Source organism: Cyprinodon variegatus, unplaced genomic scaffold (genome assembly GCF_000732505.1).
Source record: "Cyprinodon variegatus isolate N-32 unplaced genomic scaffold, C_variegatus-1.0 Scaffold736, whole genome shotgun sequence".
Taxonomy (NCBI): domain Eukaryota; kingdom Metazoa; phylum Chordata; class Actinopteri; order Cyprinodontiformes; family Cyprinodontidae; genus Cyprinodon; species Cyprinodon variegatus.
The window spans coordinates 393111-417966 of record NW_015151189.1 but is presented as its reverse complement, the minus strand read 5'-3'; the positions used below and the strand labels follow the sequence as shown (position 1 = coordinate 417966).

Here is a 24856-nt window from a genome sequence, read left to right as displayed (position 1 = left end):
AGTATTAAGAAATAAACAAATTCACTAGGGTTGAAACAATCGGATTTGTCGATTATTGAAATAATCATCAAGTAATTTAGTAATTGCTTAATTGTTAATTGGAGTATAGAGGCTGTAGAACATGCCTTTATCTAATAGAGAAACCCACTTAGGAGTCATTATATTAAAATTGTTAATATATATTAATATTTTGCATTTGAGATAAAAAATAAATAAATAAAAAAACGTTTTCGTCTGTCAATTCGCCCTATCCAGAACTCCTCAAGTGGAAAAGTTTTAGTGTCACCTGTTTTAATTCTGCAAAAAATCTACTTTAAGGTACTCTTTGTTAATTGAAAAGATATTTCACAGATTTATTGATTAGCAAAATAATTGTTAGTTGCAACCTCTTTACTGCTAGGGTATAAAGCTGATAGTAACTCTTGGTCTTTATCTCAACAAATTGGCTTGTCAAGATGAAAAGATGCCAAAGAAAGCCACAAGAAATCCTATTTGCCTGCAGGGCATGTAGAAGGTCACAAAGAAGTTTTTGGTGACTTTTGGCCCAACAAACAGAACCCTGTGAGACAGAGGGCTCTTCCTAAACATATCATCCCCATGGTGAGGCATGGTGTTGGCAGCGTCATGCTGTGGGGATGCTTTACTTAACCTGAAACGGCGAAGAAACGGTCACAGTGAAAATGTTCATCTTTCACCTAGGATTGTAATATGAGCAGACGTTTGTTCATTTACACAAACTGATTGCGACTGATTCTTTGTGTTGCTATTTCACACAAAATCCAAAAAAAATCATTAACGTTTGCCACAGTAAAATTACTATTGAACGACATTTGTGTCTTCAAACTTTTGCATGATGTGGCTTTTTTACATACTCATAAAACTGTTGTGATAGATCTGCAATATTTGCCTAAACATGGGAAATCACTAACCTTTAAGTGTATTCATTCACTATGTTTAATGACTGAAAATGAATTAACTTGTATCATATATTTATAGGCAGTTGAAGCTTGCATGGAGACCAGGAATCGACAAACACTCTGACAATTAAACAAGTCCTTTCTAGGTGACCACCCCCCCTTTTTTTGGTAAACCAAACATCACAGCCAGCCATCCTGCACTCAGACTTTCACCAGTTTGCCTTGAAAAGGCAAAAATAAAGAACATTTTACATCCTATTATTTACACTTCTGTATACCCAAGAATATTTTTAATATTTTACCTTCACCAAAACAGCTGTTAGGATCATGTATATTGAGTTTAGCTTAGCTTTTGCTGGTCTGACTGACTGGAGTCTTGCCCTTAACACAATCAAGCCATTTTGGGATTAATTGAAATGGGGGCCGAGCCTCTGCATCGAACATTAGTGTCTGACCTCATAAATGCACTTCTGGAAGGAGGATTCCTTAAAAAAAACTTCCCTTAACCATCTGAAAATCCACCCTGGAACTACCATGTCTATCCTTTTGGTTAGAAATGGGATGGTACTCAAGGTAGTATGGGAAAATGTATAAGGGTTTTTTTTTTATTATGCTGACTTCAGTGTAATTTTTTAATTTTATTGTTACATGATTTACAAATGAAAACCCCTAATCCTTTTTTTTTTTTTAGGATCAGAGGTTGGTAGTAACCAGTTAATATTAGTTAGGTTTAGTTGAATAACCTTTAGAGGAAAAATTTTCTTAAGGAGTAGTTTTTGATTTGAAAAATATTCTTGTTTGAGTATCACTACCCTTGAGTAAAATTTCTAGTTACTTTACCCACCAACAGTTACTTTGGAGATCAGGCAGAGATAATCAGATCAGATTGTCAATGGAAGTTTTTATCCTTTCTTTTATGTATTTCCTGCTGTATTTTGTTTTTTAAGTTTATACTGACAAAAATATTATTACGAGTGTTTCTTTTGCCTGAATTTGTTATTTTATGTTATTTATTTGAATTTTTATGTTGTTTTATACTTTGAAATACACTGATTTGCACTGATTGCATTATTTTAAACATTAAAATTAGATCCTCTGAACCAACATTTACTCAGTACTTGAGTGGATATTTAAAAAAAATACTCTTTTACTCTTTAATAATTTCCTGGATGACTACCTTTCTACTTTTACTCGAGTAAAAAAAATGTTAAAGTAGTGCTACTCCTACTTCATTGTTTTTGGATCTCTACCCACCTTTTTTTTTTAGGATTTAGGACTTTTCTTTTTTCTTTTTCTTTTCAAAATGCAATAATAGAGAGTGGCCTGGCATACATCAGTTTGCCTACATGCACCACCCACTTTCTGATCCAAATATAAACCTAAGAAATGTTCATGCAGTCTGGTCCTTGCGATGCTGTATGCTAATTGTCTGCCAGTATTTTTGTCTGTGTTCTTACCAGTCTCTGCCTACTTTCAGACCTGTTGCATATGAAACGCAAACATTTAGTTTGGAACCAGAAATGTCTGCTAATGAGATCAGGCATGTTGCAATTAAAGAATAAGGCATGCACTTTTTTTTTTCCTACATAGTTTCCAGAAATAGAAGGTAATTTGGCGTGAGAAAGGAGACCTTTTCTTTCTTGTGTCGGCTTTTTTTGTTTAAGTATTAACAGACCACAGTGGACCGTTGTGAGCCATTCTTCATGTTTAGACAGTTTCCTTTAGCCGGTAAAGTCTGGACTTGGTGTGTGGCTGGAAAAGCCAACCATTGTTCAAACTGGAGTTAACTGTTTAATCCTTGTGGCTCTGTGGAGGTTTATCCTGGTTATTATCCTGGGTTATCTTAACTGCCGTTCAAGCTTTGCCTGAACCTGCTGTGACAGGTTACAGTGCTGCATTAGGCTCCTGCAGCTGCTACATATTCTGCTCCTCTGTGTCGCTTCTTTATGAGCTATTGTTCTTTAAAGCACGGCAAATGTTATTAGCTAATGAAATGAGATGGAAGGAAACGTTCTCGCTAATCAGGACCAAATTCGGAGCACACTGGAAATGCTGATGGGCACTAAGGTTTTGAGCCTGACAGGCTTTAATCTACTTTATCCTATTATAATGTTTTTGGTTCTTTTCTTCCTTGTTTTGGGGAAAAAAGGTGAAGCCAAACAGGAATTCCTGCATTCAAAGGAAAAACACACAGCCCCGAGCTGAGAAAACAAGACGGGGATTTTTTAAGGGGGGCAGGGGGGGATTTGTATCTGTGTTTGTGAGTGGAGGGAATGCACATGTGCATCACTATTTTCCAAAAAGAAGAGCAGTTGCTTTGTTCCTACTGCTGCATTTGACTCATGCGTGTCTTCTGCATGATATGCAGGTACAAGGGTCACTTCTAAGGGCTGGTGATTCCTCTCAGGTCAGATTAGAACCAGTTCTACTCATAATCTTCCATAAATAGTTGCTTTCTTTAGAGAGTAAATTAAATTGTATTATTTTTCATAGATTAACATGAAGTATGGCGTTAAAAGAAGGAAAAAATTCTTTACCAAATTAAATTAAAAAAAAACAAAAAAACAAATTTAATTTTAAAACATTTTTAGAATCCCCTTCCCTGTATGTTTAAACTTAGTAGAACTATTATGGGTGCTAGCCTTTGTTTTAACATGTAGATTATAAGATTATGTCAGATTATAGGGATAGAGTGTTTTAGAATCAAGTTTTAAGTCAAATTTGAGTAATTTGGTTTTGGTATGGTCTTTGACTATGATACCTTCAACGGGAAAATGCTTTTTATGGTAGATGAAAGCAGCCTCAAATTGTTAGTGTGAAAAGGTGTAACTTTTTGTATTTATAGTTTTATTGTCCTTACAATCCTTTGTCTTTATGGGTAAATTAGCCTTTAGTTCTGTTCAAACTGAATTAGGGACCTCCTATAGCCTTTTAGCAAAGACTTTCTCCTTGCTACATTTTTAAAAAGCTCAGATTTGTACAGCTGTTTTCTCCAATTTCTCATACCTGATGCATCTTTTCTCATCCTTGCTAGAGTTAATAACCTCTTCGCTGCTTCTCTCTCCTGCTCTTCTTGCTTAGACAGTCATTAAAGTATCGGTGGACGTTCCTGATTGGTGGATGTATACCGTAGTCGTGCTGTGTTTGTTTCATTTTTTAGATGGCGGATTAAACAAAGTTCAGTTAGATGTTCAAGGTTTCAGATTTTCTAGAAACCAAGCCTTCTTTAAGCTTCTGCAGCTCCACTGTTCTGCTGTCTTCCCTGGATTTCCCAATACTTTTAAGTTTCATGCCTGGATTAGTTGTGAGTTTAATACAGAAAGAGCTTATTTACAAATGAGGTATGTCTATAGGGAGATGGTTGCATTTTATTTAAGGTGAGGGGGCTAAATTCAAAGGTAGATCAAGGGGGATTAACTTCTTTTGCAAGGCACTACTTTTAGGGATAAAATGCGTTTTAACTGTGTTATTCAATGGTCTCAAAAATCAAAGCAGGTCTAATTATCCAGCTGTTTGCTGGTTTAGTATCTGAACATTTTGTTGGAAAAAAACATTTTAGTTCCTGCTCTTTGGCCGGGTATTTTTTTAAACTTATTTTCACCTCAACTTATCTTTTTAATCTTAGTTTCTCTTTAATCAGTTGGATTATGTTTGAAGTCCAAAAGATTTCCAAAGTAAGTAAGGATGTCTTTAAGCGGAAATGGCTCATTCAGGTGTGTGTGGGTGTGTGTGTGTTTGTGGGGGAAGGAGGACGGTGGTGGTCAGGTTTGTAGCATGTCTGCTGTTTCCACATGGAATTCATTACACCTCCGCTGGATGTTTGTTTTCTCTATTAATCCTGTTCCTCTATTATCAAGAGCTCAATCAAAACAGCCCCAAACTACTGCGCTGCAGGCGACCTGGCTTTCCACACATCCCCCTCCCCCCATACATCCTTTGCTGTAACATTTCTAAGCTAGATTTCCCTCATCAACTTAGATGCCGCTTTCATTTTTCTCTTGCTGTCATGTGCTGCAGCCCATGAAGGAAAGATTTTGGCTTTTTACAGCCCGGATTTAAACGCGCCTTCAGGATCTGGCAGCATCAGCTTGCTGTGTTGGGATCCCAGGAACAACTGTGAACTTTATATTGGCTTCTTTAATTGTTTTGGGGTTACACAGAAGCAAATTGTTTCCTCAGATGAAAGCCGGCAGAGCAACCATGCTACCAAGCACACATGTCTTCCATTTACCTGCTGGTTGCTTTAACCTTTCAGCAAGCCAGCTTGTGTGTTTTGATGTGCATGATTTACGCTGTCACCACTTTGTAAGATAACAATGTCCACATTAAAAAAAACAACAACAACAAAAGAAACCTGAAATAGAACAATATGGTGGCTTGAAACATCTGTTGCCTCACAGCCGAAAAGGAAGAAACATTTTTATTGGATTTAGAGATTTCAGAGAGTTAGAGGCAAGATTTCTGGTTAGAGGTTTTGCATTCTGATGCCAACAGCATTTCCTGATGTAATCTTGCAAGATGTGCATGTTTTTTCTCCTGATTTAGGATAGGCTCTTGTTAATTTTAAGAAATTAAACCGATACCTTTTCCTCTGTTTGTCTTCCTGCAGGCCACTCGTGCCACCCTCACCGCTCACTGTTCCTCCCTGGGTGACTCTCTGGGAAAAGAAAATGAGCTTGCCCTGATCATGGATGGCCAAACTCTTAAATATGCCCTGTCATTCGAGCTCCGCCAGGCCTTTCTCGACTTGGCTCTGTCCTGCAAAGCTGTAATCTGTTGCCGGTAAGCAGGAAATATTCAAAGTTTATTGTTCATTAAAAATAAAAAAATATATAGTAAGACAGGATTAAAAAGGAAACAACAGATTTTTCTTTAGAAGTCATGAAAAACTTTTTTTTTCAAATCTTTTGATTACTTTAGGATAATTTAAGGTCAGACAACAGAAAAATTAAACCTTTTCCATGTTCATCCTTTGTTACAAACCAATCCCACCCGTAGTGGGACCCTTTATACCATATAAACACAGCCAACAGCTTCATTTAAAGTTTCACTAGCATACAGCAAGCTTTACTGGTTTACATTTCTAATGTAAAGACAGAAAAGGCTTTTTTTTCTCATTCTTATCAAACTACCTCATAGCTTGTAAACAGTTGTTTTAAACCAGGTATCTCCAAACTTTGCGTCCTGTGTGTCCAAACATTTTATGCCCCTATGATCATTTCAGGTGGACCCTGTCAGCTTGGAAAGTTGATACAAATACACTTTAAAAACACATTCTAGGGTGTACTAATGCCTTTCAAAAATTATAAAGGTAAATCTTACCCCTAGAATCGAAAAGTTAGGTTGCAAAACATTATTTCAACCTTTGTTATGTTTTTGCTTTTATTTTTATTTGGACACAGGACAACAAACATCCAGTTAATTTAAGCAAGTAACTGACGTAGAGGAATACATTTGTTAAAGTCGGTTCCTATGGCTAAGTGGTGTAAAAACTTTTTCAAGTCTGTGTTTAATTTAGACATACTCGCTATGGCAACCCCTGAATAAGGGAGCAACCAAAAGGACAAAAACAAACATTTTTTTTATTTTCATTTTACCATTTCCTTGTCAAAATTGACATAATTCTTACCCTCTCTTTACCATGAGAAAGACTTGCTTAAAAAAAAGAAATGGGCATCTAAGTCATGATATCTATACTGAAGGAAAATGGGAACCAGTTCATCATTAGACATAATGATCAAATGAAAAGATTAACTAGCTATTGCAATAAAGGTTTCTGACGTGTTTTTTATTGGCATTTTTAGGGATCACAAAGATTTCATTATTGATTTGATTTAAAAAAAAAACAAAAAAAACATCCCCTGACTATTTCATACTGGGCTTTTTTCTACCAGTGAAGAAATGTACACACATTTGTAGTTGAATTGTACTATAGGGGAACATATCTGACAATAAAGGACAACTTTGAGATTTTACACATATTTACCAAGGTGCTTTTTATTTGCATATTTGCTCTTATTATAAACCACAGAAAACACTGTCTAGGACAGGCAGCCCCAAAGTCGGTCCTCGAACGCCGCTGTCCTGCAGGTTTTAGAGGTTTCTCTGCTTTAGCACAGCTGATTCTGATGATTGCAGTTCAGCAAAAGCCTGTTAATCAACTATAAATGTAAATCAGCTGTGCTGGAGCAGGGAAACCTCTAAAACCTGCAGGACAGCGGCCCTCCAGGACTGAGTTTGGGGATGCATGGTCTAGAACTGTGTTTTTCAATCCTGGTCCTCAAGGCACCCTGCCCTGCATGTTTTAGATGTTTCCCAGCTTTCACACACCTGTTATCAATTTATAGCAGATTCTCAGGCTTTGCTGAACTGCAATCATCTGAATCAGGTGTGCTGAACATCAGAAACATCCAAAACCTGCAGAGCAGGGTGCCTTGAGGACCAGGGTTGAAAAACAGTGGTCTAGAAGTTGATGTGAGTCACAGCGTGTCATAAAACTTATTACAAATAAGACCCTGAAGTAATTTACTTATAGAAGAAAAGATATGCTGTAGAAATAAAAAAAATCTGTTCTTGAATTTCTCAAACTAATGTAATACTTCAATAGACTGCTGTTATTTATTTGTAGAGTCTTACAAATGATTGTTTCTTGTGAAACAATCAAGTCAACTCATGAAGAAAAAGAAAGGGGGGGGGGCTTTTCAGGAAATCACAGCCCAGAAAAAAGTTCATATTTAGCAACAACCAGATGAAGTCATTAGTCTGAAAGTTAACCTGTAGTTTTATGTGTTATGACAGAAACAGGCTTTTACTGCATTGGTTCATTCTTTGCCACCAGCATGAGAGGATGAAATAGGGCACTGAAAGACTTGTCATGTTGCTTTATTAAAATGTCATCTCCTACACGCTGCCGATACCCCTATAATGAATCCCAGAACAGAGTTGTTTAACATCATACATTATTTCAAAGTATAAATGATCCATACAACTCAAACTCAATGTTTCCTTTTTATTTTAAACAGTCAGACCCAGCTGGATGTTAAACATAGGTATTTTTCAGTTGTCCATGTGTTTGTGTGGATTTGTATGTGTGTTTGTCCGTAGCCAGGAGGGACGTAACAGAGCCTCTCTTCCATATCCAAGCCATATCCGGACTTGGGTCTCATAGGCCTTGCAAACAGCCTCCAGCTTCCTTTCCTCTGTCTTTTTTTTCTCCCCTGTCCTTTTATCCCCACTAAAGTTTCTTGTATCTGATGAGAGCCAGGGTATTCTTATCTCAGTTTAACATAATAATCTCATACTTTTATTGGCATTAAGAAAATAACATCCCTTCACATATGAAGTTAGCAGATTGTCTTGATTTTTGATGTCTTGTGCGCCCTACAAAAACTAGTCATGGCTAATAACCTCTAACATTAAAGCGGTGTTGTTAGCAGCAACAATATTTTAAAAAACCTAAACACCCAGTGTACAATTACTACCTGTCTAGGTGCTTAACAAGCGGCACAAATTAAAGACTGCCCAGAAACACCTTTTAAAGCAGCATCTAATGGGATTTTGTTAGCTCCTGCTTTTCAAACATCCTGTGATGGTTAGCTTTGGCTTAAACTGAAGTCTTCAAGCAAGAAAGTGACACCATTGCTAAACAGCCAATACAATAATTCAATTTAATTCAGTTTATTTATATTGCGCCAATTCACAACAAGTCATCTCAAGGCACTTTACAGTTCACCAGATCATCCAGTCAAAGTTTTCTATCTAAAGAAAACCAGCTGATTGCACTGACTCGTTGACTCAAATACAATCCCTGACACTAAGCGTGCTTGTAGTGACAGTGGAGAGGAAAAACTCCCTTTTAACAGGAAGAAACCTCCAGCGGAACCAGGCTCAGTGTGAGCGGCCATCTGCCGAGGCCGACTTGGGTTCAAGGAGACAGTTATATAAGGGATACAATTATACCCCAAATTGATTTTGACACTGGAAAAATGCATTTAAGTCGATCATAACCCACTCAGATTCAGTCTTTCAAACTTCCTTTAGCGGCTAGCTGTGCTACAATGCTAGTTTTCTTTTACAATGTGAGTTTTTTTCAGCTGTTCATTTTAAGTTTCTTAATTTATAATAAAACTAGGCCTTATCCCCCTTTTTTTTAAATCACAGAATGAACAATAATTGTTTTTGCTAGATAAAGCTATCGATAGAGCAATCTTCAAACTAGTTTTTCACATGGTAAAAAAATACTTGGTGTATAATAAATGATCTCACAACTTAAAATCAAACTAAATCGCTGCATCCTGTAGTGATTAAGGTCTAGCAGACGCTGTCAGATTGTCATACAATTAGTTTTTATCTAACCTAAAATAAATTTAGACTCAAAATATAAAGCACAGCTTTCTATGATTTTAAACATGAAAACAAAATCTAACCAAAAGAGAAAACCAACATGAAAAAGTATCAGAGGGACAACACCGCTCTCTGCTTCCTGCCATACAATAGAGACACATCTAATAGGTTTTAGCTGTTTTGTTGAACCTAAAGGTTTTCTTTTTATATTTACCTTACACATCGGAATGATGGGGTATATCTTATAAGGTGTATTCAGCCTTTTTGGGCATCTAGAACTTTAGTCAAAAATGTCCCATTTTCCAAATTTCATGCAAAATATTTTTTTAAATACATTAGGGAATCTTTAGAAAACAGGAGTCCTTTAGGGGATTTACAGTCAATGGTCAAATTATATAAAGCTAACTTAAAAATTCAGCACAGAAGATTTGATACAGCTGCAGAAAAACATAACTAAATGGCTAAAGGATTTTTGGAGATTTCTGATGTGGTATTTATGAATAAAAAGAGCATACATTTTATTTCCAGTTAAATTCTCCTTCTTGTGAGACTTATCTTATGTACACAATGAATCAAAGAGGAATCTGTAATGTGGGTCTGTGAATGTGTGTCGATCTCTCAGGGGACCGTTGGGTCGAGTGTGCCCTGTTCGCTTGAGTTCCTGACTTCACTGTGCGTTTGTTTATAGGAGGACTTAGCCGCTGCTTATTTTCTGCTCAGTTCCACCGTGAAGAGCTTTCGGGGGCCTTTCATCTTCCCAGCTCCACTTTACACAATCCCAGACTCTGTTGGTCATGTTTAGAGGAAAGCTAGAGGCAGAGATGAAGAGAGATTTGTGGTCAGAGGCCAACAGATGCAAACGCCTGTACCTCAGATGGAGAAACAGGAAAAAAAAAACGTATCCCATCCTTCCTTAATGGCCTCGGAAGCCCGATCTGAGGTTTTGCTCCGGTTTTACTCAAGTGGTAGTTGGGGTGAAGCGGCTCATAACAGGTCTGTCAATTCTAAGTACAGTAAAACCACTTGAGACTGGTTTTTAAAGTTCATCTGAAGAATGATCCAAATGGATTTTTAGGGCTCGTGGGCTTCGTTAAAGTGTCGTCTGGTGATCATCCGTGCAGTATGCTTGTAATTGAATTTAGTAATAAAAATCATCTCATTTTGTTCCTTGCCATGTGATGCCTCACGCAGCTGCTTTCAATCTAATTTAGTAATGTCGTTATCACAGCACTGACAAACATGGAGGGGATTCACTGCTTTAGAGTACTTTAACAGCTCTTGTAAGAGAAGATCAGCTGCCTTTTTAGCCGATCTAAAGTTCTCTAACCATCAGCTGATGCATGACTGAGACCGGAGTATTGGTAAAGATCCACCGATCAAACAGTTAGCTGATTGAAAATTTGCAGATACGGATTTTAACAGCTGGCAATCCATCCATCTCCCCCCGCTTAGTCCTTGTCAGTGTCTCTGTGGTGCCGGTGCCTATCTCCGACATTCTATGGGCGAGAGGCCGGGTACACCCTGAACAGATCACCAGTCTGTCTCAGGGCAACATGGAAACAGACAAAGATGTACAACCATGCACACACTCACTCACTCCTAAGGAATATTTATATAATGCAAATTAACCAAATCAGTATGATCTCATATAGCAGTTTCCCCTAATATTGTTCTAGACATTTGCTTCTAGTATAAAGTTGTTCCTATTGACAGTTATAAATAAAGGTGTGGTTTATCTAATGTTTTTAACCTTTTTTTTTTCCTTATCCCCATCAGCATTTAATAATTAGACGTAAAAATGCTACACCCTACAATCTTTTTTTCCGTGTAGCCTCGAGAATAAATTCACTCTCTATCAGAACTGTGCATTATCATATACATGGGCTTGTCTCTGCCAACCTTCTGCATTTAAATCAAAATTATATATATATGTATCCATCCATTTTCCATCACGCTTATCCCAGCTGGAGTTGCAAGGGGTGATGGTGCCTATCTCCAGCTGTCAATGGGTGAGAGGGGGGGTAAACCCTCGACAGGGCGCCAGTCTATTGCAGGGCAACAGAGACAAACAGAACATGCAGTCAGGTCTTTGGACTGTTAGAGGAAGCCAGAGTACCCAGAGAGAACCCACACAAACATAGGGATAAAATGTAAATCCATTTATAAAGTGAACCCAGAACCTTCTTGCTACACTGCACCAATCTAACCTTGCAGAATACTACAGAGAGGGAAATTTAGAATATACTTTTTTTGTTATGTTACTCTTTGCACTAGCTGCAATTACCAACTTTTGCGTTAACTTTAGCGTTAACCTTATAACTGCAAACACAAGTCTTCAAAAAGTCTTTGGCTTTAATCTAGAATTTGGTATAAAATTAAAATGATTAAACTGAACTGCTTTGCTTTGTTCAGCTTGCATTAACTTTAAAGTTTCATATTTGTATCTGAAAAGGTTGAACACAAAACAACAAAACTGAAAGAGCATAAAATAAAAGAACTAAATGACTAGACAACATCAGAGTCCAGCTCTCTTAGACTTAGACTTAGACAGATTTATTTTGTCATTTTGTATACATGAGTGTATACAAAAGGAAATTTTGTGTAAAACAGCTCTAGACAATTTCAATTTTTAAAGGGCAGCCTTAAAAACAGTTGTAGAAAACTTGAAAACTGTTGTAGTTTCAATTAAGCAGCATTATTTATCCAAAGAAAAAAGTTTCCCTTCTAAAAACCTCTTAAAGCTTTTGTTTTTCCTATAAATGTGTTGTCTGAGTGTCATTAACCATGTGCATGCAACCTACATATAAGGATTAAAATTATTACTTTGATCTGTTTAAAAATTCATAAAATACAAATATCCTAAATTAAGACATGAGTTTGAGTTTTTTGTCATTCATCCTACTCAATCCTATTGTTTGTATCATATTTCTGAGATGGTTCCTCTTAGGAGACATATTTGTTTTTATTGGACATTTTTCAGATAGCTCATGATGAAACTCTTTTAAGAGTTTAGCTGGAAGTGACTGACACACACAGAGGGTATTTTAAACAGCTGTATGGACTGATTCAGCCCAGGGTGCAACTTCTAAGAATGCAAACACTGTGTGTGGGCCAGGATTGTTTTTTACTCGTGCAGCTTCCTCCCTGGATTACAAACCATTAAGCATGAAGATAATGTTTACTTCAAAATGAATAGTGAAAATAAATGTTGTATGAATTGCCTGTTCCAGCTCTGATTTCTAAAGGCCTCTTAAGTTAGTTTCTGCTTCTAAAAGGAAGTTGAAGAGATTCCAGATGCAAGACCGAATAATATGTTATTGATCTAGAGTTTCCTCTTTCAATCTGGTACCTATTTTTGGTGAAATTATTGAGCAAACCATACAGTTTCTCTTTTACTATGAAAGTGATTTTAAATGGTGTACATCAATCTTTGATTGCTAGGCAAAGATTTTTGCAGATCCACAAAATGCATGGCCTGATATACAGTTTTTTTTTTAAAGAATGCTCGTGAATAAAGTTAATCTTTTTTAAAAAGGCCAAAACATAGCAACTTGATTCACTAGAGATGTGAGAGCAATCACAGTAGAATTAGAAAAAGAGAAATCTGGAGCTGAGATTGGGCAGGAATTTGTTAGATACCATTTGATTTTCTTGATATTGGATCAGGACAACTCAGGACAACTCAAACTAAAAGCGTTCCTACCTCTTGAACTTTTTCCACGGAGCGCAGCATACCTTTATAAACTAGTTAATAGCTTTATAAACTAATTTACATGTAGTCCACCTGTGTTTGATTTAGTCTTACTATAAATCCAGCTGTTTTGTGAAGGCCTCAGAGGTCAGTTAGAGGGCTTTTGCTACTCATTAAACAATATTTAAAACCTGCATTATTATGAACTGCAGTAGTTTATTATTTACAGATATCTATTCAACTGTAACTTTAACCTCAGCAAAAGGTTTTCCTTGCAATAGATTTACCCAGACGGTTTGAATAATAATGCTTCTTAGATTGAGAGAACAAATTAAAGACAGTGTATCATGCGTCTGTGTTAGCTTCTTGTCTAGATTCATAAAAAATACATAGCAGTTTATGATAGGTATGTAGAAAAAAAGGAGCATTAGTGCATTTCCAAGACACTCTGATGAAATAAAGTCTAACACTGAATAAAACAAAGGTTTCATTTTTATTAAAGAGATGAGCTCAATCTATCCTCTCTGTATTCTCCAGCATGTCCAAACCAGAGCCATCTTTGTAAGAGAGTTATGACAACTCTATTGACGACAATGGCCGACATTTTAAAGAGCAACGGCAGTGCATGAAGCTTAAATGGAGTTAGCGAGTATTGCTTTAGACAAGGGGTCACCAATTAAAAATCAGTGGGGTCCGAATAAGGAAAATCAACAACCAGTAAAGGTCCGGAGACATTAATTATAATCTGTTACTTTAAACAGAGTTTAAGAATGAAATAAAACTAGGATTTTATGCATCCATGTTATACATTGATTTTTTTAAATAAAAAAATATATAGAAAAAAAATATATACCCGTATAAAATTTTTCCATTTTAAAATCTAATTTGGTATATAGACAATTTCCTGATTCACATATTTTATAAAAAACACGAACTGACGGTTTGTTATTTATTTTATTACTATTATTATTATTTTTTTATGGCTTAATGAAAAAAGTGGGCTTTAGGCTGCCCTGCAAAGCTTTTAAAACTGGGTTTGAATGGAGACAAAGCCATTCTAAAGCACAGATCAAGGAGCTCATTTTGAGCCTGGATCCATATTTATTTTTGATTATGTTCTTGGTGGAGAATCCTGCTTCACAGCAGCAGGTTGAGCCAAACATACTCAAAATGTGCAGGGTCATCTTTGAGCACGCTACTTCACTTTTCAGTTCAACACAGTTCTTCCAGCAGTCCAAACTTTCTCTGCTCTCTTTTTCTCATCGTCTTCTCCTTCTTTCCCATCACCCGGCTTGCCTCAGGTTTGTCTGCGGTGTCTAAAATTGGCTTTTATCAGTGACCCAGACTGACAGCTCATTGGATAATTTGTTTGACATGCAGCGAGGTCCCGGACGCTCCAGAGGGCGTTTACCATGTTAACAGGAGAAGCGGTGCAAGTGAATTTAGACACTGTCGTCGGACAACATGCAGTAATTTATAAATGTTTTAAATCATGTTGGGTCCGGATTAGCCAGCAGGGGGGTCCGGATCCAAACCGCTAATCCGTGACCTCTGCTTTAGACGTTAGAAGAGCATGGCAATAGAAACTGATATTTAGGTTGCCCTACTCATTTTTGATCATGTAAACTAAACGTGAACATCTAAAAATGTTACATATGAGTCAACTGAATGCGATTGAAACAGACTCAAACTGCTATATGGACTAAAACCTCTCAATCAGTAATCTTTTTGTATAGTATGTGAAATAATTACGGGTCTGGGTGCATTTTCAATGGGCCACCTACCATTTCCACCAAACTCCTGGACACCCTAGCAAGCAAACTATTAGTCTTCCACGGGCAAAACTCTCCTACTCAACAACTCTGGTCCATCAACAGCTTATAGTATCAATAAAACATTTTCATGTTTTTTCATATCAAAGTCAAACAGGAAGGCATTAATGTCTACTATCAAAGGTTTGTAGCATCTAGCCATAGATACCAATCAGTATTAATAGATCACATCCTCTCAGTGGTTCAGTAGATGCAGCCTGACACTCACCATCCTCCCTCAGCGTCCTTCAGGGAAGCACCTGTAATTGAACCTCCTGTGGTCTTCTTTTGTCAGTGGAGAGGCTGAACCGGTTATAGACTGAGTATCAGTGATACGGGTCAAGAGGGTGGAGTACCTCTGGAAGCTCCCTGAGCTTTAGGATGCAGCACACATCCAGTAGGAGTTTCCTCAGATCTATTCAGCAGAAAAAGTTTGCAATTTTTTAAAAGCCTTGTTAAAACTGCGTTTCCAACAGCTTCTTCATCTGTTTTTCTTTTTTTTTTTTTTCATTTACAGCTGGCTTTGTTTTCGCTAATGACTGATTTTATACCTTTTTTTTTTTTACAATACATTTACAGTCCTGTGTCCTTCCTGTCTGTAATTACCTACCCAGTCCAGGCAGCTGCATCCATTTAATATTAACCAGCGAATCTCCATCTGTTCACTGCAGAGTATCTCCCCTGCAGAAGTCAGAGATTGTGGACATGGTGAAAAAGCACGTAAAAGCCATCACTCTGGCAATAGGCGACGGTGCAAACGATGTGGGCATGATCCAGACGGCTCACGTTGGAGTGGGAATCAGCGGCAACGAGGGCATGCAGGCCACCAACTCCTCTGACTACTCCATCGCACAGGTGGGAGCAGACCTAGTCAAGTCGATGTGTTCCTAACTACTTCATTACAAACAGCAATCTGACATCTAAAAATAGGCAATAGTAGAGTTTATATACCCAGTGCCACTGTGGTTAGTGTGAAGTAGAAATATGGCTGCCACATTTTTTTTATTTCAAGATAAATATTTCAAAAAATGAACACTGTATTAAAAAGCTTTTTGTCCATCAAAATACTAAGATATTATTTAGAGGACACAAATAAAATAAAACAAGTGTGTGAACATAAGGAGCCACTGCAAGAATTAATTTGTTGTTAGGATTTAGAATTAGACAGAATAAATATAAATGCATTGCATGACAATAAGCAAAAATAGTCCACATAGAGGTAGATGTAAATATGGTTTATTAATCCTTTGACCTACATTATCACTTTTATTCATTCAAAGCTTCCTGCAACATCTTTAGCAACATCCAGGTGACAAAAAGAGTTGAGTACACTGTTTAATTTTTGGGCAAATTTTCCCTGTTTTCGTTAATCTTTGATGTCGCAATAGCAATACATGTCAATTCTGATTCCTCTTTTAAAGAGCATCATATAAGAACAAAATTTAAGGTAATTATTTCTATTCCTCCATTGCAAGCAATCATTTTTTTCATGAGGAACAGCTGTCACCTTCCAGTGCACAAAGCAGTCATTGTACAATAAGGTTGTAAACCTTTAAGACAAATGTACAGGGATCCCAGTTTAATAACTCTCTTAATCAGCTTATATTACTGATTAGCCATGTTAGCACAGCTAGTGTTACAGAGCTGGGACTCCCTGCAAGTATTAATAAAACAACAAAAACCCTTAGCTAAACTCTAAGGTTTCTAAAAAGCTGCAAATATGACCAAATCCATGGTGTTCTTTGGCAGAGTCTGAAAGCTAAAATGTTCAAAATGAATCCTTTTTGCTTTACCATGTTGGGCCTTCCTGTTTGTCATCCCAAAGGCTGACTCTCTCACAGTGGGAATAAACAATCATGTCTCAGCATATTTAATAAAACACAGAAAAGACAGCTTTCTTTCCAGTAGCTTTCTGCTAACTTATTTTGAAACGAATAACTTCTCTGACCTGTAATAAACCTCCACCTGGAAAGTTGTAAGGAGCACCATGCTGTGTGTGTTTACTGATCTGGAAAAGATCATCTACTTCAAGCCTCAAACTCTAATTATGAAACGGGGGGGAAACAACAACCAATAAGTCCTGAGAACGAGATGTCAACAGTCTAAAATGATTACCGGTAACATGGCGGGCTTTGGCATTCAAGGCTTTAAAACCATTAAAATACAAAGCTATTTCCTTAAACCAAACTGATAGCTGCAAATTAACAGTTATATATGACTTTTTAAGCACCTGTTTAGCTCATTTAGACCTGGGTCATTATAGTAATTAATGTTCTTATTAGCAGTTTGTAAGAGGAGAACAATAGTTGTTGATCCACTGAAAGGTCTTCACTTACTGACTCTTCATCTAATCCTGCTCTTTAACCTTACCTTAGGGGAGGGAATGAAAGGAGATTTCCCATACAAAGATCAGTGCAGTGTCATGTTACCCATATGAAACATTGGTATAAACAGGCCTTTACAATCTAAAGTATCACTATAACAGTCAAAACACAAGGGGAGAATAAAGATGTCACACAGTTTCACAGTGATAGCCTTTATTTCATATTCAGCGCTGTTGTTTAAGTTTCGTCAATAAACAATGAATGCACATTGATTTCACTCAATGTTTTAAGGAAAACCAAAATCGCATTTTATCCTATATCATGCACAAATGTTTAAGTGTGTTAAACATTCACACTTAAAACAAATATGTTGCTTAATGGTTCTTGTAAATTTTTGCTTATTATTATATATAAAGATATAAATAATCCTGATCTGGTTTTATGTAATTCTAGCTGTGTAATATAACTTTTATTTTCATAGCAATACTTAATTTATTTTCTTTGGATGAAAAAGTCTAACTTAGGACGGGGCTGTGAATTAGCCTTTCACTAGAAGCCCTGTGGAAGGGTTACAACATTTAGTACTGTTCCTGCAGAAATGAACAAAAAAGTATAAAATAGTGAAAGTAAAAATAAAATCGTTAAACTTTTCTCCATTTAGCAATTTAACAACCAAAACCTACAGCATGTATTACTGGTGTTTTGTTGCATTTATACTGTAATTAACCCTAACACAAGTGGACTCCATTTTGTTTATTAGGCGCTTTAAAAGGCACCTGGCTGCACTGGATTTTATATAAGTGTATTATAGTAAAATTTGTTGCAAAAGATTGTTGTACAATTTAGATGTCACTTATAAAACTATGAAAGCTGCTATTTTCTTCCTCTTCATAACATTTCGCCACCTTATGCTGCTTACTTTTATAAAATGCACTAAAAGTTATACTTAATGTGTAGGGGTATGAAAGGTTTGTTTTTAAGCCCTGTTTGCATGATTCAATCAGTCAATACAGCACTATGTATGGTAGAGATAATATCATACCAGCCATCAAAAGCGCAACAAAAACCAAACAGGTTTCTGCTGTATTCATCACCAGATTTATTTACGGAGGTTTTGAGGCCAGGTTGGGTGAGGATCCTCCCAAGTTTCCAAGTCAGAATTGCTGAATGTGTTGATTTTGACATTTAAATATAAACTAGGCTTAGCAATTGTGACCCCTGAGTAAGAAGGGAGAAATGAGGGGAGTGACAGCTTGAGATGATCTCTTTCTGTGACATCCCAATTAAAAAATATTGTTCAGGAACAAATCAGCTGATTGAAGCTTTTCACTATAAAAAAGATTTTGCTGTTATATAATAATGGCATTTGATACTGCTATAATGTTGAGGAATGTTCCAGTGAGGACAAAGCTGTTCATGAATAAAAACATAGGCTCAACTTTTGCAAGATTATTCATATTTATGCAGTTCCTGGAGAAAGGCAGATTCATTATAATAAACCACTAACATGGTGTGACTGAAATAGCTCTTTAAGACAATGTCTACTCTGCATTAAAGGCCCTCAAAATCATTCTGCTCCATCACACAACAAACTGTATATTACTGGCTTAGAGCTTGAATGGAGGGCTGATTTCTGTGCGGTTTATTTGCAATGTTTACATCATGTAAAGTACAGTGACGATGCACTGCAGATAAAGCTGCAACATATCTGAAGCTACATCAACGTAGCTTAATTAATCCAACTCTTTTTAACTTTTACTTCCTTTATTTGAAACCAGTTTTCCTTTCTAACCTTTCTTTCCTTTTTTTAATCCCTAACATCTTTTTCTCTAACTTCCCCCTTCTTAGTTCTGCTATCTGGAGAAGCTCCTGTTGGTCCACGGGGCATGGAGCTACAATCGCGTCACAAAATGCATCCTCTACTGTTTCTATAAGAATGTGGTGCTCTACATTATAGAGGTAAGAGCCCACACACCCACACAGTTACATTAACAGAGACATTTGGCAGCTGTTTGTCGACATGGCTGACAGTGATGGATGAGGTGACCTTCTGGTATCTGCTGTTTCCTTCCCACACACAATATATATTTATATGGATCCTTTTTGTGAAATATATACTTAAAAGCGTTTTAAATCGGCTGAGGTGAGATTTTGGGCTGTGAGGTCAGCTGCTGTTTGTGCACGTTCTTAATTGCATATATTTAATGTCCTTTTTTTTTTTCTCTGGGGCCAAAATAATCCATATATGCAAAAGGTGTCGGTGCAGGTTTTTCATCAGGGATGATGTACAGGAAGCAGGAGTTATGGTTTGATAAAATGCTTAAAAGTAGCTTTTGTGATGGTTGTCTGTTACTTTGAGCTGGAATGTCTTTATTAGACGACTGGGTCTGCTGCACCCTCGGTCCGCCCGCTGTCAGCTGTCCTCACCCCCTGCACCTCACGCTGCTTTAAAAAGACGACAGCAGGTTCAGGCTCTCCCAGGAGGCTTGAGCTACTACCGTCCAGTTCCAACAGCAGCTCTTTATCACTTCATATATATTTATTGGATTGTCTCATTTTATTGGATTCCAGCAAAGCATTCTGGGCCAGAAGTTGGAGACTGTCTCCGTTCACTTAGAGGACACAATAAGTGGGAGGGCTGTGTTTGTGTCTGATCTCCCCCTTAGGCTGTTTGCTGTGGTAATAGCATAGCTCCCGGCAGTGGCCCCAAGAATTTCATCTATCTGACCTGAGATCAGCTTGTGGACTAATGAAGGCTCAGACTTATGTTGTACTCATCTTACAGAACTAGTCAAAGGCCATTCCCTGTGGTTATTATACTGGATATATTATTATGCATTATGCCCTCAGAAATATTTTGGTAGTTATCCTTTAGCAAACTGCATCTCCACCACAGGCTTTTCTTAGCATTAACAAGTTCCCCTAAAGGCTGATTTATACTTCAAATCTAGGTCGTCTGCGTAGGTGATGCAGTAAACTCAGGGACGTCCCTGCGCTTTCCGCAGAAAGAAGGCTGGCTTGTTTTGTTTTTATGATCACAACCGCAGAAAACAACTCAGACCAGCTAGAAGAGCAGGGTGCGCAAGAATGCTGGAACCCTTATTCCACCTGGATCCCCGCTCTTTTTGGCCCTCATGTCCCTCTGTTGTCTGACAAACTTGCCCCCACTTCCTCTCCACCTCGGCCGTATCTAGACCCACAGCGTATAGAGCGGACCACGCTCAGAATTGAGCATAAATCAAAAATTTCTGCGTCAAGCTCATTGCGACACACTGCAGCAAGAGTATAACCAGCCCTTAAGCCTATATAACCATTTCTCATTGTCCAGGTGGAACGTCGATGGATGTCCAACTTTTAACCATTTGACTCTCCAAACTTTCTGTCTCAGCTTAAATGGAACTTCTTTATAATCTGCCATGGCTTGAGCTTTTTATGAACTAGAAGATTAGTTTAACACCAGTGTCCACATCTGTTCTAAATTCAGCTTTAGGCTGCCGACATGTAAAAAAGCGCCTGCTGTAAGAAGTGACACATTCAAGCTTGCATGAAATATGCTGTGTCCATAAATATGAGTAGAAACTCAGCAGGATGTTTGTGTCATTATCAACAAAGATTGACACAATTTGGTACAATGGGGATGTTTTGAGGTCAAGCTAAGGCTTTGAAACTGAAGACCATTGTAGCATTTGCTAAACATGGTAGGGGTAGCATAATGCTAAGGGTCTATTTTTACCTACTAATTGGTGAAGTATTACAAGCAAATGTGAAATAAAAAAAGAACAAAAACATTTTTATATGTTTTAAACGGGATAAAACTGGCTAGCATAAAGCTAGTGGGGTTGAGCTTGGAGCTCCACTGATTCAGGTTCTTTCCAGCTGATGCTGATTATTTTGACATCAGTTTAACCGATCTCTAATATGTGCTGCCCATTATGGGCGTTAGATTCCTAAAAAAAAAATTATTCCTCCATATACATGATAAATAAATGACACCGTAATAAAAAAAAGGTTACACAATCTTCAGTTGAAAAAAATATTTTATTAACAAACCAAAGAATGTGTAACGGATAGCATAAGAAGAGAGCAGAAATGCATTCACACATGCACATATGGGCTGATGTTTACACAAAGAAAACGAAAACTACTAATATCAGCCAGCAGATGTATCAGTTTGCCTCTAAATGAGGTGCAACTTGCTGAGGGATATTTACCAAATACTTTGTGTCACTTTCATGTTTAACCCTGTTGAAATGAGAGGAAAAAAACACTCTACCCCAATCCTTCAATTTTTAACTGTTTCCATAACTGATTTTTTTCGGTACCTGCACTGAATTTTCCAACCCTACTTACGTCTGATTATACCTTCTCCTAAGTCCTGATTAAAAAAAGCCAATAGCTGCTTTTCAGGACTCCTCTCATCACCTCTCCTCCTTTCTCTCTGCCGCAGCTCTGGTTTGCCTTTGTGAACGGCTTCTCGGGTCAGATCCTGTTTGAGCGCTGGTGTATAGGCCTCTACAACGTGGTGAGTATTCACCTCAGCCACCTTTCACACTTTCACCTAGCTGCTTCTTATTATTATCTCTCCCTGGATCTCAAGCACTCGTACTTCTTATCGGTCCTCTTGCCAGAGACGCCAGCGTGTTTGTACGTTGCGTCTGGGTGCAGCTGCCTCGGGGCTCCTTAGTGTTTAGAACGTTATAGAATTCCCTTTTAGCGCTGACCATCTGATAAGAACAAGCATATGTTTGGTGTCTGCAGATATTCACCGCGCTGCCCCCGTTTACTCTGGGGATCTTTGATCGGCCATGCAGTCAGCAGAACATGCTCCGCTTCCCGCAGCTCTACAGAATAACCCAGAATGCTGAGGGCTTTAACACCAAGGTACGTGTGTTTAAAAAAATGTATTTACTCTGGTTTTCTTAATCTACATCCAGCTTGTTGTGGATGTTTGTGATCTGATGAGTGAAGCCGGATGGATCTGAGCGGGTAAACTAAGCCTTAATGAAATCCACAGCTACGGAATAAGAAACTCTTTCATTTGATCCTGCTGTGTGCACGCTGATTAGTGTGTGCTGCACAGGATGAAGCTTTGGTGGCACATAGGGAAGGTTGTGCATTACTGTAAGTAGCTGCCTCTCCTGCGTGTTTTTATTTTTATTTGTGTGAGGCAATAAGTGCCATCCACATTCGTTAGCTTCTCCTGTAAAAATGTTAAAAAGAGCTTTAAAATAATTTTTTGCATCATCTCTTTCTGAAAAATAGTTTTGCAAAAAAATAGACAATCCCTTTGTTGTCCCACAATAGGGAATTTGTGGGGTTATTGTACTGTAGTGTTTTTATAATATATTACTGTATCTGGCAAATCAAAAACAGCTTTGGGCATTTTTACAGTAATGGATATGTGAAAAATAGCAGCAACACCCGAGATGTGCAAAAACAAATAATAATCGTGAAAAGCAAACAAAAGCACTGAATATTTTAATATCAGCATGAACAACTTTTAAAATAAGTTTAACAAGAACATTTCGAATGTATATTTTACTTTCTGGTGGTAAATTTCTGTTTTCCTGGGGGTATAAATGTCAAGCAACATAGAAAATTGGAAAAATGATTTTAAAAAAAATAGGAAAGGAATTAGGACTGCAGAATATTCTACATTATTAATTAAGGCAATGTTGCAGTTGGCTTTATGTACGCCTCTAAAAACTACCTGGACTGTAATAAGGGTTAGCTTATTATTTAAATATCAGACATTCAGGAACTCTTTAAGTTATTTGATGATGCATGCAGCATAAAAATGGCATAGAAGTGGTAAAGTGGCCAAGTCATTCAACTTTAATTGGTTTCTAGAGCAAACAGAAGAGGTCACCTTGGTTGTACCTTGTTCAGATTCAAATTATACATTTTATTAATTTGTCCTGCAGTTGGATAGACTGTTTATTATCTGGAATCCTTGTTTGCTTTGACATCAAACCAGAAACACTTTCTAATTACTGTATTATTTGCAAGTCATATGGTTATAAAATCATCAGTATTATCTCATATTGCAGTTTTTCCCAATATTGTGCAAAACATTTGCTTCTAGTATAAAGTTGTTCCTACTGACAGTTATAAATAAAGGTGGGGTTTATCTAATGTCTTAACCTTTTTTTTTTTCCTAATCCCCATCGGCATTCAATAACTAGATGTAAAATGCTACACCCTACAATTTTTATTTCCGTGTAGTCTCGATTCTGATTATCCTTATTTTGTTATTTTAAGTTTGATGAATCCTAAGATTTTTTTGTCAGTGTGTCCACGCCAGTAATAGTAATATTTGTGTCCAGTATTTGTTTTCATGGCAACACCTCCAAAAGTAATTTCAATAAATACAGCTATGTATGAATTCAGTTGCTTTCAGTTATGTATCAATTGAAGACACTATCCAGATCATACACAGCCAGTCAGCCACTGGTAATGGCTGTATCCTTTTACTACAGTGTTCAGTGAAAATATCGCAACTCATCACAATACATCGCAATATTTCAAGTATCGTGATGCATCGTGATAGAATTGCATCGTGGCATGTGAATCGTGATTCGAATCGAATCGTGACTTCTTTGCCAATACCCACCCCGAATCAGAACTGTGCATTATCACATACATGGGCTTGTCCCTGCCAACCTTCTGCAATTAAATAAAAATTATATATATATATATATATATATATATATATATATATATATATATATATATATCCATCCATCCATTTTCCATCACGCTTTGTCCCAACTGGAGTCGCGAGGGGTGATGGTGCCCATCTCCAGCTATCAGTGGGCGAGAGGCGGGACAAACAGTCATGTTTTTGGACTGTGGGAGGAAGCCAGAGAGAACCCACACTTGAGAACATGCAAACTCCATGCAGAAAGACCCGGGCCCAGGAATCAAACCCAGATCCTTCTTGCTGCAAGGCAGCAGCGCTAACCACGTGTTCACCGTGCAGCCCCATTGTATACATTTAAATATAAATTAATTATAGTTGTAGAACAGCTTTCCGGATGTTTGAGCCTCACAAACTTAATCTAAAATATTTCTCACATTACAAACAGAAACTTCAATGTGCTTGTCAGGGATTTTATTTCAGTTAAGAGAGATTTTTTAACCCCTTTATTCTCATATGCCAAAACAAAATGCAGGAAGACCGTTTATCTCAAGAACTCCTCACTGATATCTCGTCCTCCAATGTGCAGTAATTCAGTCTCAGAGTAAATAAATATGTTTTTTTTTCCCATTACAATACATCTTGACCATGTTGTGCATCTTCAACTCCAACTGTGAAACATTCACTGCTAAATAATTTTCTTTTAAACACAAGATGATATTATTTTAGGCATTTTAATGCATCTCTAGCTAATAATTGTCGTATTTGTATTTTGGTATCATTCTTCTTGTTTTTTCCTACCCTCTTTCAGGTGTTTTGGGGACACTGTATCAATGCACTCATTCATTCAATCATCCTCTTCTGGTTCCCATTAAAAATGTTAGAGCACGGTAAGCAAATCATACTGATTTTCTTCTTGTATAATTAGTTCTCCCTTATATTTAGTTTCAAAGCTTCCTATTTGTTGTCCACAGATTCTCCATTCAGTAACGGTCAGGGAAACGACTACCTGTTTGCAGGAAACATGGTCTACACGGTAATCTTCTTGCTTGTATTTTCTGGCAGCCGACTTGTGTGCAAACTCTTCCCCAGGATTTGCACCGTATCCAAGCTTATTGGTGCCAATTAAC

The 24856-nt window shown here is 37.4% G+C and overlaps 1 protein-coding gene across 1 annotated transcript in view; it reads left to right on the top strand.

Annotated features, from left to right (window-relative positions):
• LOC107097945 (phospholipid-transporting ATPase IB-like) overlaps window positions 1-24856 on the top strand; it is a 44341-nt gene that overhangs the window by 7871 nt on the left and 11614 nt on the right. The window contains exons 4-10 of the mRNA XM_015395322.1: window positions 5527-5699; window positions 15434-15617; window positions 18935-19045; window positions 21534-21608; window positions 21845-21967; window positions 24538-24616; window positions 24701-24762. Coding sequence (XP_015250808.1) covers window positions 5527-5699; window positions 15434-15617; window positions 18935-19045; window positions 21534-21608; window positions 21845-21967; window positions 24538-24616; window positions 24701-24762 — 807 coding nt within the window. The remainder of the gene's footprint in view (window positions 1-5526; window positions 5700-15433; window positions 15618-18934; window positions 19046-21533; window positions 21609-21844; window positions 21968-24537; window positions 24617-24700; window positions 24763-24856) is intronic.